Source organism: Vicia villosa, linkage group LG6, assembly GCF_029867415.1.
Source record: "Vicia villosa cultivar HV-30 ecotype Madison, WI linkage group LG6, Vvil1.0, whole genome shotgun sequence".
NCBI classification, from domain to species: domain Eukaryota; kingdom Viridiplantae; phylum Streptophyta; class Magnoliopsida; order Fabales; family Fabaceae; genus Vicia; species Vicia villosa.
In genome coordinates this window covers 127,588,006-127,602,669 of record NC_081185.1, presented here as the reverse complement: position 1 = coordinate 127,602,669, position 14,664 = coordinate 127,588,006, and the positions used below count along the sequence as shown (strand labels likewise).

Sequence of the window (14,664 nt, the reverse complement as noted above, 5' to 3'; positions counted from 1 at the left end):
TCAAAATAGTCAAACTCCTTTTGTCCTAGACATTGTCAAAGTTGTAACTCAGGCTAACATCACAATTGGCAATTCCCTAGAATGGGCAATTCTGCCAGTAGGTTCGAATGAAAGGGTATGCAGCCCTTTCGAGGGTTGCTCGATTCCCCTGTATGAGTGTCTCTTAACCAGGGTGAGAAACAACTGCCATTCTCTCATTATGAGGTGGACGTGATGGACCATATAAAAGTTTCCCTCTCGCGACTTCATCTTGGAGCTTGGGCCTTCGTGGCGGTGTTCCAGCTTTGTGTTTGGCACAAGCCTTGGAAACCTTCATTAAGACTCTTCTTCGACATCTTCTCTGTAGCCCGTACTTTGCTGGATGATGCTCGGGATCATGGATTGTCTCCCTTCGTCCCAAGTACCTTGGTTCAACTCTTTCGCTTCTAACTAGGGTGATTTTCTAGAGCATTATGTATTGGTAAAACCCACCACTTCTGAGGCAGATATGGCCTTTTACTCGTCTTCAGTTCTCGTAGGGAACGCATGCTCTTGCAGAGGTGGTTTTGGGAAATATTGGTCCAGGGTTCATTTCTATCAGCCTGTCCATTCTTATCATTTCGATTAGGAGTGACAAAACGGGCAATGGTCCGCCTGGCTGGCCCACGTACCCGCCAAAAAATTGCGGGTTAGATTGGGACTTTAGGCCCGCCGCCCACCGAAGCCCGCCCCGCCAAAACCCGTTGTCTGCCAAAGCTTGTCGCCCGCTAAAGCCCGCCTCACCTATTTGTTAAGCTCGTCTCGCATTAAGTCCGCCTTTTTTTGTTAATTCTAATCATTTAAATTCTAATTGGTTTTATTTTATACATTTATTTGTAAATATATGCAATATTTTTTTAGGTAAAATTTGTTTAAAAGATGCTTTGTAAAAAATTGTTCTAAAAAAAGAGAAGAAAAATTTAATTGAAAGGTAAAAAAAAAGATTATTAATCTAAAAAAGATCATTTTACTTGGCGGGCTTGTCCGTCCCGCTCGCTTTTTGGCAAGCTTAAGACTGGGCAGGCGGCCCTTTTGCCACCCCTAATTTCGAGCCAACTTCTCTATCTTCCAAAATAATGAAAATTAAAGAGGGTTTACATGTCTGGTATCAAGGGCTCAGATAAGAAGAAGGGTTTGTTTTGGGGAAGTACTTTCTTTTCAATAAAAGAAAGGGCGGATAGATACCCACGCGATCATTAGTTTGTCTGAATATTCCGAGGGACACAAACTCTTTGGTGTGGATGGTCGGCGCTTTTTTTAACCATGCAACTTGTGCTTTCGTAGATGATATGAATCACTTGAGTCAGATACATAAAGCTTTGGCGCTCGCGGATGATCAAGTTCTTACTACTGGCTTGTTCGTCCCGGTGCCAACGACACCTGTCGTTGCTTCTACTTCTGTTTCAAAGGTTCAGATTCCTATTGTGGTAATTGCTCCAAGGTGTTTAAAACTATTGTCTCGACTCCAACTTTTGTAATGGATCAACCGACTATTGTTGTGGCTGATTTATCTGCTTAGGGGGACTTCACTTTCTCCTTCCCTTGCTAAGAAGGGTCGGGTGATAGTTTGTCTACTCCTGTTGAAGGAGGTTCTACCAAACGTGCTCGCTTGACAAAGGTGGTGAGTAGTGTGCTTTGACTCCTTTCTACATGCTTTCTATTGTTCTTCCTTTTCGGGTACCTAGCACTCAAGAGGATTTTGCTATTGTTATGACTACTGAGGACCTGGATTTCATCTGGCGTTTATCTACGAGTGAAAGGCGGTGCCTTATTGCAGATGCTTCGTGCACTTTGTTTAGGGATGGGTCCTTTGTTTATTTTGTAGTTGTTGGCCATGACAACGTTCGGGCTCTAGCGAGATTTCAAGGGAATGGGATGAGCTAAGGGTGAGGTGTGAAGCTCTTGAGCGGTAAAATTTCGATACTGAGAAGGAATTGGATAAGCTTTGGGCTAGTGTTGATTCTCTTAGCTCTATGCAAGAATAGGCGGATTAGCATGGCATAATATTCATTTTTCATGCTCAGATAGAGAGTTTGATGTCCTCCCTTGCTGACGGGGAGAAGCGTTGTAAGAAGGTTTCTCAAAATGCGGTTGAAACATGTCGGGCATTCGAAGCATATCAGAAAGATCTTCAGCAGAAGAAGGACGGACAGGCTAACGCTTTGAAGGATCTCAAGGAGGAGGTGGTTGCTGCTCGACAGAAATCTCGACAATCTCTTGAGCGGGCAGTAGAGGTCGTTTGTAGGATCCAGGATGAGATGTTGGAGCACGATCAGATGTTGAAGGTGTTCTTGGATATAAGGAGTCGGTGTCGACGTATAAGCGTCGTTTTGTTCTTTTTCTTTTTATTTGCTCCTATAAGAAATTGTAATTTGATGTAAGAAATTGTGATGAACTTAGGCTTGCCAATTGACTATGGTACATTGCAATCTAGAAAATTTGAAAAGGGCCTGTGTAATGTGCAGCATGACCAAAAAACACCACGGCTATGGACTTTTATGATGAAATCACAAATGTCATGCTAGGTTGATTTTATTTTCTATCATGTAATGTTCAATGTTCACACACATGATTACTTCTCTTTTTTTTCTCTTTCACATGACTTATTTGTAATTGTAATATAGAAAAGCTTGAAGAGACAAAAAAGCACATTGAGTCTGACAGATGAAATCCCAGCTTATAATCTTAACTCAAAATCACTTTCATGAGAATGAGGATTTTGCAAGTAAACTTGATGTAATTGTTTTTTAAAATTAAAATTGATTTGCAAATCATTAAATGAGATCCTCTTATTTCAATTAGGTTGTCACCAATTTGATGTAATTATCAAACTAAGATGCTGTTAGATGGAGTACTACCTTAATTCATTGCTGACCAGTTATTTCCAACCAAGTAATTATATAATAATAATTTGCATTGATTGTCATACATATTAATTTAATAGTTTTTTAATATTAAATCTTTATTTGAGTTTATACATTATTAAACGGGGTAAGCTTATTTGTATACCAACTACAGTATTGATAAACCTTAAGTTGGACCTCAGCTGATCACCAGACAAGATAAAATGTCACTAGTTTAGCAAAACTTTGATCAAAGATCTTCATTCAAGCACAGTAATAAAGCTAAAATCTAGAATTCTGTCTACATTTGTACATACTAGTATACTACATAGCATAGTATATTCTAATATATTTTCCTTTTCCTAATAGAAGGTTCCACTTCAATTTCCAAAAGCTGCAAACACCTGCAATTATCTAACTTGCAGCAATTTTGTGTGAAATCACTTGTCTGTCTCTGTCCCCCGCTACATTTGTGAAAGACTGCACTGAGACCAAGCATTCTATTCTAAATTTGACTGAAATCATCTTTTGACAGGCATGTGCTCAACTTCATTTTACTTTTACCAGAGTGGACAAAAAATATTTTCCTAAGCTGATTGTTGCAGATTTATAGGTTATTCTTGCAATATATCGTCCGAGTCTGAATCCAAGTCTAATATTATATTTGCATCCAGGGTAGATGTGGAAACTGTAGCTGAAAGAGGTTTCTTCGGATCTGATGTCTCTGATGCTACAATCTGTTCTACCTTGATCTTTTTCTTGCCCTAAGAACCAACCCCGCAAAGTAGTTTTAAAATAAAGGGAACATGCATACAGTGGTTGGAATATAAAGATATACATGGTAGCGCAATCATGTATTTCTCAATGGATAAAAGCTCACCTTTTTGTCAGGAAAACCATTCCCTTCTGAAACTGGATGGCCCGGCGGAGTTGCACCATAAGCACCCGTTGGCATTATTTGCAACTGAACATTTGCACCATTTTCCTATCAACCAATTAACTATAATTAGACTGATGCTCCCCGTCCCAAGGTCAAAACAATGAAAAAGCTTCTTCTTTTCATTTTGTTGAGGCCGTGTAGAAATAGTATTGAGACAATTGGAAGTTTTAATTATAAAACAAGCACCTAGGATCTAATAACATATAGTAATAGTTTACCGCGATTCAAAATGATGCAGATCCCTGTCACAAGTACCAATTAGACTCGGCACTAAATTCTCCTGCCCCATAATAATTCTAGAAACTGACAACTGTTAAATATATTACTTACACTAGCTGCATTTTCTTCTTTTAAACGAAGCGCAGCTTCTTCAAAGGCAGCGTGTTCTTCTTTCAAACGAAGTGCAGCTTCTTCAAAGGCAGCAGCCTTTTGCATAGAATGTCTGACAATGTTAATAATGATATCATGATTGCGCTCAACATATGGGAGCCTTGACCTCTCCGCTACTAATCGCCGTAGATTACTTGTAGTGACAGGCATCTGCTTAGCTTTTGAAACAGGTAAACACAAATTATTAAATTAGGTTGCCGTGTGCCATACAAATGGGCTACCTTCTAGATAAAATATGAAACAGAAGTTTGCATTTCATTTACCAATTTCAAGAATAACTTTATTTGGCAATATAAACCCAGTACTTTCATCTTCTGACCGAGCAAGAACATCACGCCATTCAAAAAGCCCCTACCAGTATACATAAGAGTAAATGGAATAACATATGGTATGGACCGTACAGAAACCCAAATTATGCATGCCATTAATTTTTATTTTGGTAGGAAACCCCCATAATTAGAACCTTTGGCACTCCAGTAGTTCTATAGAGTATCCTCACAAATATAGGTACTTCGATCCGCTATGAGACTAATCTTAGCTCTATAGTTTCTGGATGTCCATTCAAAACTAATCATGATAGAAACCGACATATTTAGGAATATAATATTGAAAGTCTAGTAATATTAAATCCTTGATGTAATAGCATAGTAAGGAAAATATAATGCAGTATTAGAGAAAACACTACTGCAAATGTAAAAAAGACTGTAACAATGTGATGAGCACTGGCAAAATTGTAGCAATGGTGTACATTTTGGCAAAGGAATAGTATGTGGTTGAAGTAAATTAGAGATGAACCAGCAAAACTCAAAATGTCGGACGTACCGGTATCAAATCAATACCAATACCTGTACACCAAAACGGAGGAAATAGTTATATATTATTCTGTATTTCCATATCACTATAGTATGGGGTTCTATATTAAGATGTCGGCATTAACAAAATTCAAAATCTTATACTGGACTATAAATCCAAGGGCTACTTGTGCACATCAGAAATGGTGCAGAAAAATCAGAAGCAATTCCATTCCTCTCGTAAGTAATCAAAAATAGGTGCTACAAATAAGATATGAATTATCAACTTACTGAAACAACAGCAAGCTGCTGACCATTAAAACCAGCCCCTCGCAACCTGTATATAAAGTGGTAATTGGTTTTTGTTTACACCTCTTGGCAGGTATTAAAAGCAAAGTATAAACTTCAAAAATCAAAACACATGCAAACACCTCTTCGAAGAAGAGATAGCAAACTAATAAGGAAATACAAGCCTATGGAAAGGTTTGCTACTAAAATACTCCCTTCATCCCAAAATATAAGACGTTTTGGGTATTTCGCACAAATTAAGAAACTTAATCATTACTATATGGGAAAAATAAATTATGTATGACTTCACAGTAATGTCCCTCCTAATTACATAGGAAAGAGAAATTTAAAAAGTTGAAAGAAAGAATAATAATAAATATTTGAGGGTATATTAGGAAAAAATTATAAATATTGCATTGGAATTGTAAAGTGACTTATAATTTGTGACAATTTTTTTTTGTAAAGTGACTTATAATTTGTGACAATTTTTTTTTGTAAAGTGTCTTATAATTTGGGATAGAGGGAGTAGAATGTCAAATGTTGATGTAAGTTTGACAATTGAAAAAACCAACCCTTTTAGATTAAGGTAGGAGTCTTCTGTTAAAGGCTCTTTCTCGTACAGCTTCATGCAGACATTATAACTCCTCTCGTAAACCTAATAGTGAGAGGAAATTCTAATAAGAACGGTGTAAAGGTGTAAATAAAAAGATTAGCCAAGCCACCATTCATTTATGTCGTGCTATTTGATTCAAGATAATTGAAAAAATGGTGGACAAGGAAATGTCAAACAAAATTTGATCAATCATGGCATCTTTGCAGAAACCTTATTGTTAAAACAGTTGTATACAGCCCGAGGGAACAAAGGAGGATCCAGCGGCCTGAGGAAATATTGATACATTACTTGTTCATTTAGCTAGTTCAATCTCAACTTACCTCCAACAGAGGATCGGAACTTTCCGACTCCTTAGACAGTTCAAATAGCTTGATCCTCATTACATCATATATATAAAGAAGGTAGTGTGTATCTTCTCTTCCATACCTATTATCAGAACAACACTTTGTTAAACGGTAGTACTTAAAATCACCGGGAAAATATACAAGTCATTGTTACATAAGGTCTTAGACTTGTAATTAGAAGTAAATAATATATATCAAAATCATGCTCAAATGCTGTTTATATATTATATCATATGTATCTGTCATTTTCTGAGAAGGGGGGATACACAATTAGATTTGTCATAAAAGTAGAATTCAGAAATGCTGGTGAAACATTAGAATTGCTCATGCTGTAAGTATGATTCTGCAAATAACACGTCATACATATGATGTGGGTCAGGTGGAAACAAGAAGGGGACATAAAACAATAGGGAGAAAGATTAAGGGGGGAATACTAAAAATAAAGGAGAACAGTCTGTTAGATATAAATAAGAGAAAACATATTAGGGAGATCCATTCAGTACATTTGATTCTCTGTAAAGTGACAGGAAAGACCCTTTGCGAAGGACATTTGGAGTATATCCGTCTCTATCTTTTGTTCCAATTTCAATGACAGTATGACACAACTTTAAACTTTTGGGTTCTTTAAATTATTAACATAAACCCGGCACTATGGAAAGAATAGAAGACAAGCATAAAAGAAGAATCAAGAATAGATCAAATGTAATCAGGCAAGCTCAAAACATATACGCACTTTATCATCACATCAGGAAGGGGGCGTGCTCTCCAGTCTGCATTCTGGTACCTGCAAGGAAATGACTTGTAAACCTTCAAGAATGTAAGTAAGAATAAAAGCAATAGTCGTGCCATATGAAATGAAAATCTTCTATCTTAATACAGTTTAAAGACAAAACGGATACATAAAATAAAATATATAAATAAATAAAGACTGCATACTCTTTGTTTGCAGTTACCCCACAATAGAGTTGCAAAAGATGTTGCAAACTATATCTCTCCAATTTTAACACTCTAGAAGCCTGAGCAATCAAAATACATATTAGTCCTATGTGATTAAAAGAGAAGATTATAGCATGAATTCCTAATATACAGTCATGGAACATCGATTATGACAGAGATAATCAAAAGCATCGGAATTTTAGAGCTTGTTTCACCATTTCTTAATGTTGCAGGTGAGATCAACACATGAATGCATAAAAACTAAAATACTTTCCATTTTTATTCCAAAACTATAGTTAAATCTTGTAAATATAATTAGGTCGCACCAAGTAAAACAAAATTCTGGAAACATATTTCAAAATAATTTACAGATAAAACGGCCATTTCAAAAGTAACTTGTAGAATTCACATACAGAAACTCATACACCAATTAGACCAAATAAACAAGCAAAAGGCTCGAAAGCAAAATTGACATAAATCTTGTGATGGAGCTAGTTTCCAGCATTTTCTTCAAGCTGCGGAAAAAGAATCATATCTAATTCCCCTAAGGAAGTCAAAATCATCCATGCGATCCAACATTAAAGTGCAATGCTCAAGAATTATTTCCTTAAGCCATTTATTTCTTGAAATTGTTTAAGAAACCGTCCAAGGGTAATAATTTCAAAATTGACATCCTGAGTTTTCAAAACACAAACCTGGCCAGTGTCAAACATATTACAGACATAAATGCCAAAATCCCGTTGCAGCCACACAATGTCTCTATCTGCTCCATGCAATACCTAACTAATCATGAATCAGTCAAAAGAAATAACCAATTCTATTGAATAAAAGAAACATCAATCGTGGGAATCTAACCTTTTTCTTGGTAGGGTCCATGAAAAACTCCCTCAGATGAGTTCCAACGTGATCCCGGAGCTTCAGAGTATCCACAATAAAATCTTCAGTTCGGCTTGATATTTGCATCAAACAAGTCAAACCTTGAAAAGACCGATATTGATTATGTTCCAAATCCACCTAATTTTCAAAGTCAAGATATTTATGTCAAAAATATGTTAACGAAAGGGATGGGAGAATATAGAATATAAATCCAATATTCAATAAACACATCAAAAGCAATATGTACACAAGGGGACTATAAAAGAGTAAAGAGTAAAAATTTCCACAGTACAAAACAAGATCACAATTTTTTACAAAGAACAAACTCGGAATCAGCAGAAAAAAGCTTAATCAACTTAGATTATGATCACAGCAAGAGAAACATAAATTCAAACAGAAAAATGAACCAAACATATATAAGATACAAGATGAGTATATCACCATATTAACTTCAATAAATCATCTACAACAAGAAAGACATCAGAAGAAAGGTAAAATAACATTTTGCTTTCATTTATGAGCATGCCAATAAGCAGCTTGCAAGACTAGAGCTTAAGATTTGCAGAATATAGATATGGACACCTTTCAAATGGAATTAACAGCTTAATAAAGAATAAAAAGTTATTTTGAAAATTAGTGGATAGCATTTATGTTATACCGCAAATTCATTAACAGAGCTCAGCTTATCAGCCAACTCCATTAATCCTTTGACATCCTCCACAAGCTTGAAAGGTGTGCATTCCAGTGGAGGAGGCATTACTGGTACAAGACTCTCAATATCATCTTCATCAACAAAATCAAAAACAGAGAGTTTTTCCTGAAACAATAAATCAATATTGCACGATAAAATAAGAAACAATAGTAGAATTAATAATAATAAATTATAAATCAGCATCAACATCATGGTATACAAATTTAAAGCTTTTGTCACATGAACCAACCAGCGGATGTATAAACCTTTGACCATCTTCACTCTTTTCCAACCAAACATGTTCAAAAGGTTGATTAGAGTTATCAACCGCAAGGTTATAATGATACTGAGGCTTCCTAAGAGTGTGTACATGAAACGACACTTTCGGTTTCTTTCCATTTGCTTCACCACCCAAAAAACCAAGCCATTTCGTCCCCTTCTTCATCTTGAAAAACCCGTCTTCCCCTTCCTCCATATCCTGCTCCTTCAGAACCCTATGAAACTCATCCACAATCTCGTCAACAAGCTCCAAAGCGTCGTCGTTTGCATTAACAATCCATTCGTAAGCATCATCGATGTCGGCGGGGAAAGAGGAGCCTAGACCCCAGATATTCTCGGAGGAACCGATTTGGTTTAGCATTGATTGGGATTTTCTGGCGATTTCTTCAATGAGGTGTCGGAATTCGGAGGAGTTGTAGTGGAAGCGGAAGTCGTCGTCGGAGGGAAGGGCTTGTGTGGAAGTGGAAAGGTCTGAGAGGTGGTGGTTGAAGTCCATTTGAGAAGGGGTTTTAGGGTTAGGGTTTTGAGAAATGTGGTGAAGTGAAGGGAGTGAAATGGGTATTGTTTGTTGTTGAGAGATGCGGTGGTGAAAGTGAAGTTGTGAACTCTGTTTCTCACTCACTCTGTCACTGACACAACGCGATTCTGAGAGAGAACGTATATGTACTTTTATGTGATGTGTTGGCAAAATTCTTCTGAGATTTAAGTCACTTGACCGTGAAATAAATGTCATTATTTTATTTTTTTTATAAATAAATGTCACTATTGAAGAAAATTTTATTTGAATTGGAATATATTTTAAAATAATTTTAAATGTTTTTTTATATTTTATATGAATTAAAAAAATATAATTATTATTTTATGGAAATATAAATTGATGTATTACTCCCTCCTTTTTATTATAAGTCGTTTTGGAAAAAAAATTGTATTTAAATATTAGTCATTTTACAATTCCAATGAATAATTAATGCTACTTTTCCTATTATATCCTTAAATATTTATTATTTTCTCTCCTTTCAATTATATAAATTTATCTTCCATATGTCATTAATGAAGGATAATTTTGTAAAAACCTTCATAATTTCTCATTTTCATATAACAATTATTATTTTTCTTAAACTGTGTGAAAAGTCTAAAACGACTTATAATAAAAAACGGAGGGAGTACTTTACAAAATCTTCAATAATTAAATTGAAAAGCAAAATTAAATATTATAAAAATGATAGAGGATATAATGAAAAAAATTGTATTTTTTTTTAAGCAAGAGATTAATAAACGGGAAAACTAAGGGTTCTTCTGCCTTGATATACAACAAACGGTTCAAAGCCGCCTACCAACGATACTACAAACCAATTAAAATTACGACATAAAAGAGATAGGGACTTTGCTAAACTCGTAAAAATTACAATTGGAATCGAAAAAAATGTATTAACGTTGGATTGAAATTGTAAAATAACTTATAATTTTGAACAAATTGTTGTCTTATAATTTAGGATGGATCTTTCATTCTAAATTATAAGATCAATTATTAATAAAAAAATTAGGCTTAAATACACTTTTGATCCTCGTGTTTTAATCAACTCACGGGAATGGTCCTGTCTTTTTTAAATCAATGAAACTGGTCCTTACCTCCATTTCCCCCTTCAAAAACGCTGATGTATAAAAAAAAAGGTATATGTGGCCTTGCTTACATGAAAAATTACATTTTAAAATCCATTTTCATTATTTTTTATTTAAGTCAATAACATTTTAACAATATTATATTTCATTAATACCTTAATCCATTTCACCCTGATCCATTTCACCATAAACCATTTCAGATACCCAGAACCAAAGTTTCTTCACTCCTTGTTACAAGTTCTTCCTCCCGCCACAATTATTACCTATAAAATCAACCACATCTTCACCAACACTAACATCAACTTGGGAATCAGAACCAAAAATCGAGACTTTTCACCAACTCTTTATCTTTATCAGTAACAGCACGGTTAAAAAGCAAAATGAGGTGATGGGGTTGAAGAGGGTTAAGAGTAAGGACATGACAACGCGACAAAAGGGTGTAATCAAGTGAAAAGAAGGGTTTTCAATAGTAACACCAACAAAAACAATGCTACCATCTTCAATAACAAGTAAGAAAGAATCTTGCTGAGACTTATTAAATCTATGAACTTCATCCACAAAAAGGAGGGTTTATTGTTTTGAAGTGTAGGTGTTTGAGATTGTGTCTGAGAGGGTGGTGTTGGCGGTAGCTTTATACATCTGGTTAGTTCCCCAGTTTCAGTTTCTTGTTCTTCAGGTTGAGGTGGAAATAGGTTTGGGTTTTGGAAGAATCGGTCGAGTTTGTGTTGGAATGCGAATGATGAAGGTGGTGGTGGTGGTGGTGGTGAAGGTGAAGGGTTGTTGGTGGTGGTGGTGGTGGATGAGGTAGGTTTGTGAGTGAGAATTCATTCGTTGGATTTGACGGTGGATTTACCGTCGGCAATGATCCGCTGTCGCGCGGATCAAAAACGAGTGTTTTTGAAAATTATAGTTTAGCGACAATGACTCGAGTCGTATCACAAGGATTCTTGTATTGTTATTAACCAATATAAACGATTATGAGGGGGTTTATGATTTCATAATCGAATTTAAGAACATAACAATCAAGTGATTAAAATAAGTGATTAAATAAATAAGTTAATCTATTGTTTTTCGGGTTCCTGCTAATCAATGGTTTTTACCTTACCAATTCCCTAAGCGGCTTCGATCTCTATTCGATTTCAATACCAACTGACAAGCGCAAACCGATATAGAACAGATTGAATTTCTATTTTCCGAATTATGCAAAAGGATTAAGCTCTCCTGAATTAAGCAAACACGAATTACAAACGCGATTCAACGACTAAGCGACACAAATAGCTATTAAAGATTAGGAATACAATCATACGAATTTAATCAACACATTCCATTGAACAACAGATTAAGTAAATATAATTTCATAAAATAGAATTGAAAGAGAAACGAAATTGAATTGGTAAATTAAAAACCTCAAAGCTTCGGAACACGGTTATAGTAGATCAACTTAGGGAATTAGTTCTCCATCGTAATCGTGAAATAAATAATATTTTTCGTGAATAGAATGTTCCTACTATAGCGGCTTCCGTAAGTGCTTTAACAACCAAAAGGTTTCACTCATAATATGAACCGGGTCGAAAACATAACCCAGACCCATAAAAAATGATCTAAAACATAAATATAACTAATGGTGCAACTTAAACAGAATTATGGGAATTATGCAATATTTTAAAAACCGGACCGATCATTAAACCGGTGAGGGTACTGGGTCACTGGTTCATCGGTCGAACCACGGGGTTACTGGTCGAACCGCATGACCAAACCGGATTAAACCGGATTAAACCTGTCATTATAATAAAACTATATAATTCATTAAACCGGTATAAAACCAGTCGAACCGGATCATTCAATCTCTAAAAAAATTATAACTAGCACTTAAAAGCTGATCTACTAACAGCATAATCTATAAATAAGGCTCTTAAAAATCACAAATTCAGAAGTTGTATATTAGGTGCTGAAAATACTAATAATCCATATAGTTTAAAGCTCTTAAAAAGCACAAATATAGTTTGCTCAGCACTTAAAAATTACAAATTTAGTGCAAATTTAAACATAAGTATTACACATAACAAAGTAGTACAAATTACAAAGTCTAATTGCAACATAAACTAATTGAATACTTTAGAACCAAAACACTCAAATATCTATTAAATTTAGTTCCAAGGAGGTAAAATCATCTCAATGTTGGGATCTCCTTCAATATCAAAACCATCTCCGACAAAATCAATCGCATTTGCAACATCTTCCCCATCAATGATATCATTACTTTGGTTGTTTTCTCCGGAGTTAAGTGGTGCATCTCCCTCAACATCAACCTCATCCAAATTTAATTCATCTATAAAGACATCAATTTAAAGAGTTTAGAAATTGACATATTTTAAGAAATTAAAATAACATAATTGTAATCACAAAAATCAATACCATACCAATATCATTTGAAATAGGTTGGATTGTCATACTAGCAAGATCTTTGCGTAGCGCTTCCACCTCCTCAATGGTCAAGAATGGCGGGGAATCCTTCAACACCCAATTAGAATGATCACCAAGTGTTTCAAAATTAATAGGATCATAATTTTGTTTCTTCTTGGTTCTACAAATCATTAACGGCAATGTCAAACATAGAACCAAATAAATTTAACAAATCTAACAATAATATACATTCTTAACAAACCAATAAATATCACATATTCTTAAATATAGAACCATAAAATATTCTTAATAAACCAAACAAAATCATATATTCTTAACTATAGAACCAATACTCTTATGTCATCAAGAGAAGAACAAAATAGTCTTGTTTATAAACCAAACAAACCAAACAATAGCATATTTCTTACCTATAAAACGGTATCATATATTCTTAACCATAAAACCAATATTCTTATCTCATCAAGACAAGAACAAAATAATCTTGTTTATAAACCAAACAAACCAAACAATAGCATATTTCTTAACTATAAAACGGTATCATATATTCTTAACCATAGAACCAATATTCATGTCATCAAGTATCGAAACAATAACATATAAAACATAATAAGTGCAATACCTATTTTGTAGCCGTAAATTGTAACGAACATAAACAAGATCGTTAAGCTTTGGATGCTCCAACCTATTTCTCTTTTTTGAATGAATGTGTTCAAACACACTCCAATTTCGTTCACAACCAGATGCACTACAAGTTTGACTCAAAATCCGAATAGCCAGCTTTTGCAAATTCGGCGCTTCGGTTCCATAAGTATCCCACCATTGATCTAGAATAATGCATGTGAAAAAAATTAGAAAACATTTTAAAATGCATATTGACATTGTACAAAAATACTTAAAGTTTATCATATAATTTTACCCAATGTTGTAAAAACCGGACCGGACTGGCCGGTCGGACCGGTTGGACCGGGAACCGGGGAGGTAACCGGCCAGGTTCGCTTGGCGGATCGCTCGTGCTTTCAAACCGGAGGAAACCGGTGTGAACTGGTATGAACCGAAAAAACCGGTGGTTTGTGCGAACCGGTGGTTCAATCGTTTTTTTTTAATTTTCTTTTTCTCAAAACGACGTCGTTTTGAGTTTTTTAAATTTAAAAAAAAATTATGCTTTCATTCCCAGCCACAGCCCACAGTCACACACTCACACGCATACTACACATTCATCTGCAAATAAGCATTACGAAGAACAACATCATCAAACTTGTCTGTCGCCGGCTATCTCTTCCTCGCCACCGCGCCGCCATCATCAAACTTGAAGGACCGGTTGAGGTTAGTTTATGATTTCTGACCCTATTAGATTGCTAATTTCCTTAGATTTTTGTTAGATTAGAGCAAAACAAGGGGTTAGGGTGAGTTGATAAGAGGAGATGCAGTAATGTGTTTCATGTGCTATTCATTCTCATGTTGTGATGATAACGAGTTGGAGATGCAGCAACAGTGGGTTTAGATGAGTGTGTTTTGTGTATTGATATAGAAACATAAGAGTGGGTCTCTCTGTAAAAGATTTTGTGGTGATAAAATACGAGTTGGCGAGGCTCTAGGGAGATGGCATAGTTC

General features: G+C 35.3%; 1 protein-coding gene across 1 annotated transcript; it reads right to left on the bottom strand.

The window, feature by feature from the left end:
• Positions 1–2,871: 2,871 nt before the first annotated feature.
• On the bottom strand, positions 2,872–9,678 carry LOC131609947 (protein RRP6-like 2). The gene is made up of 13 exons (XM_058881783.1): positions 8,981–9,678; positions 8,698–8,856; positions 8,019–8,177; positions 7,859–7,942; positions 7,164–7,243; positions 6,961–7,011; positions 6,204–6,309; positions 5,843–5,925; positions 5,274–5,319; positions 4,455–4,542; positions 4,132–4,349; positions 3,742–3,846; positions 2,872–3,625 (listed from the first exon to the last, which is right to left on the bottom strand). Exons 1-13 carry the CDS (start codon positions 9,503–9,505, stop codon positions 3,476–3,478), a joined length of 1,854 nt encoding a protein of 617 aa, XP_058737766.1. The 5' UTR covers positions 9,506–9,678; the 3' UTR covers positions 2,872–3,475.
• Positions 9,679–14,664: the final 4,986 nt, after the last annotated feature.

Excerpts from the sequence above, each read along its gene's own strand:
- LOC131609947 (XM_058881783.1), bottom strand. The coding sequence starts at position 9,505 with ATGGACTTCAACCACCACCTCTCAGACCTTTCCACTTCCACACAAGCC. Across the intron at positions 7,244-7,858 it reads ATATGTTTGACACTGGCCAG|GCTTCTAGAGTGTTAAAATT; the intron begins GTTTGTGTTTTG and ends TTGATTGCTCAG. Across the intron at positions 4,350-4,454 it reads TAAAGTTATTCTTGAAATTG|CTAAGCAGATGCCTGTCACT; the intron begins GTAAATGAAATG and ends CTGTTTCAAAAG.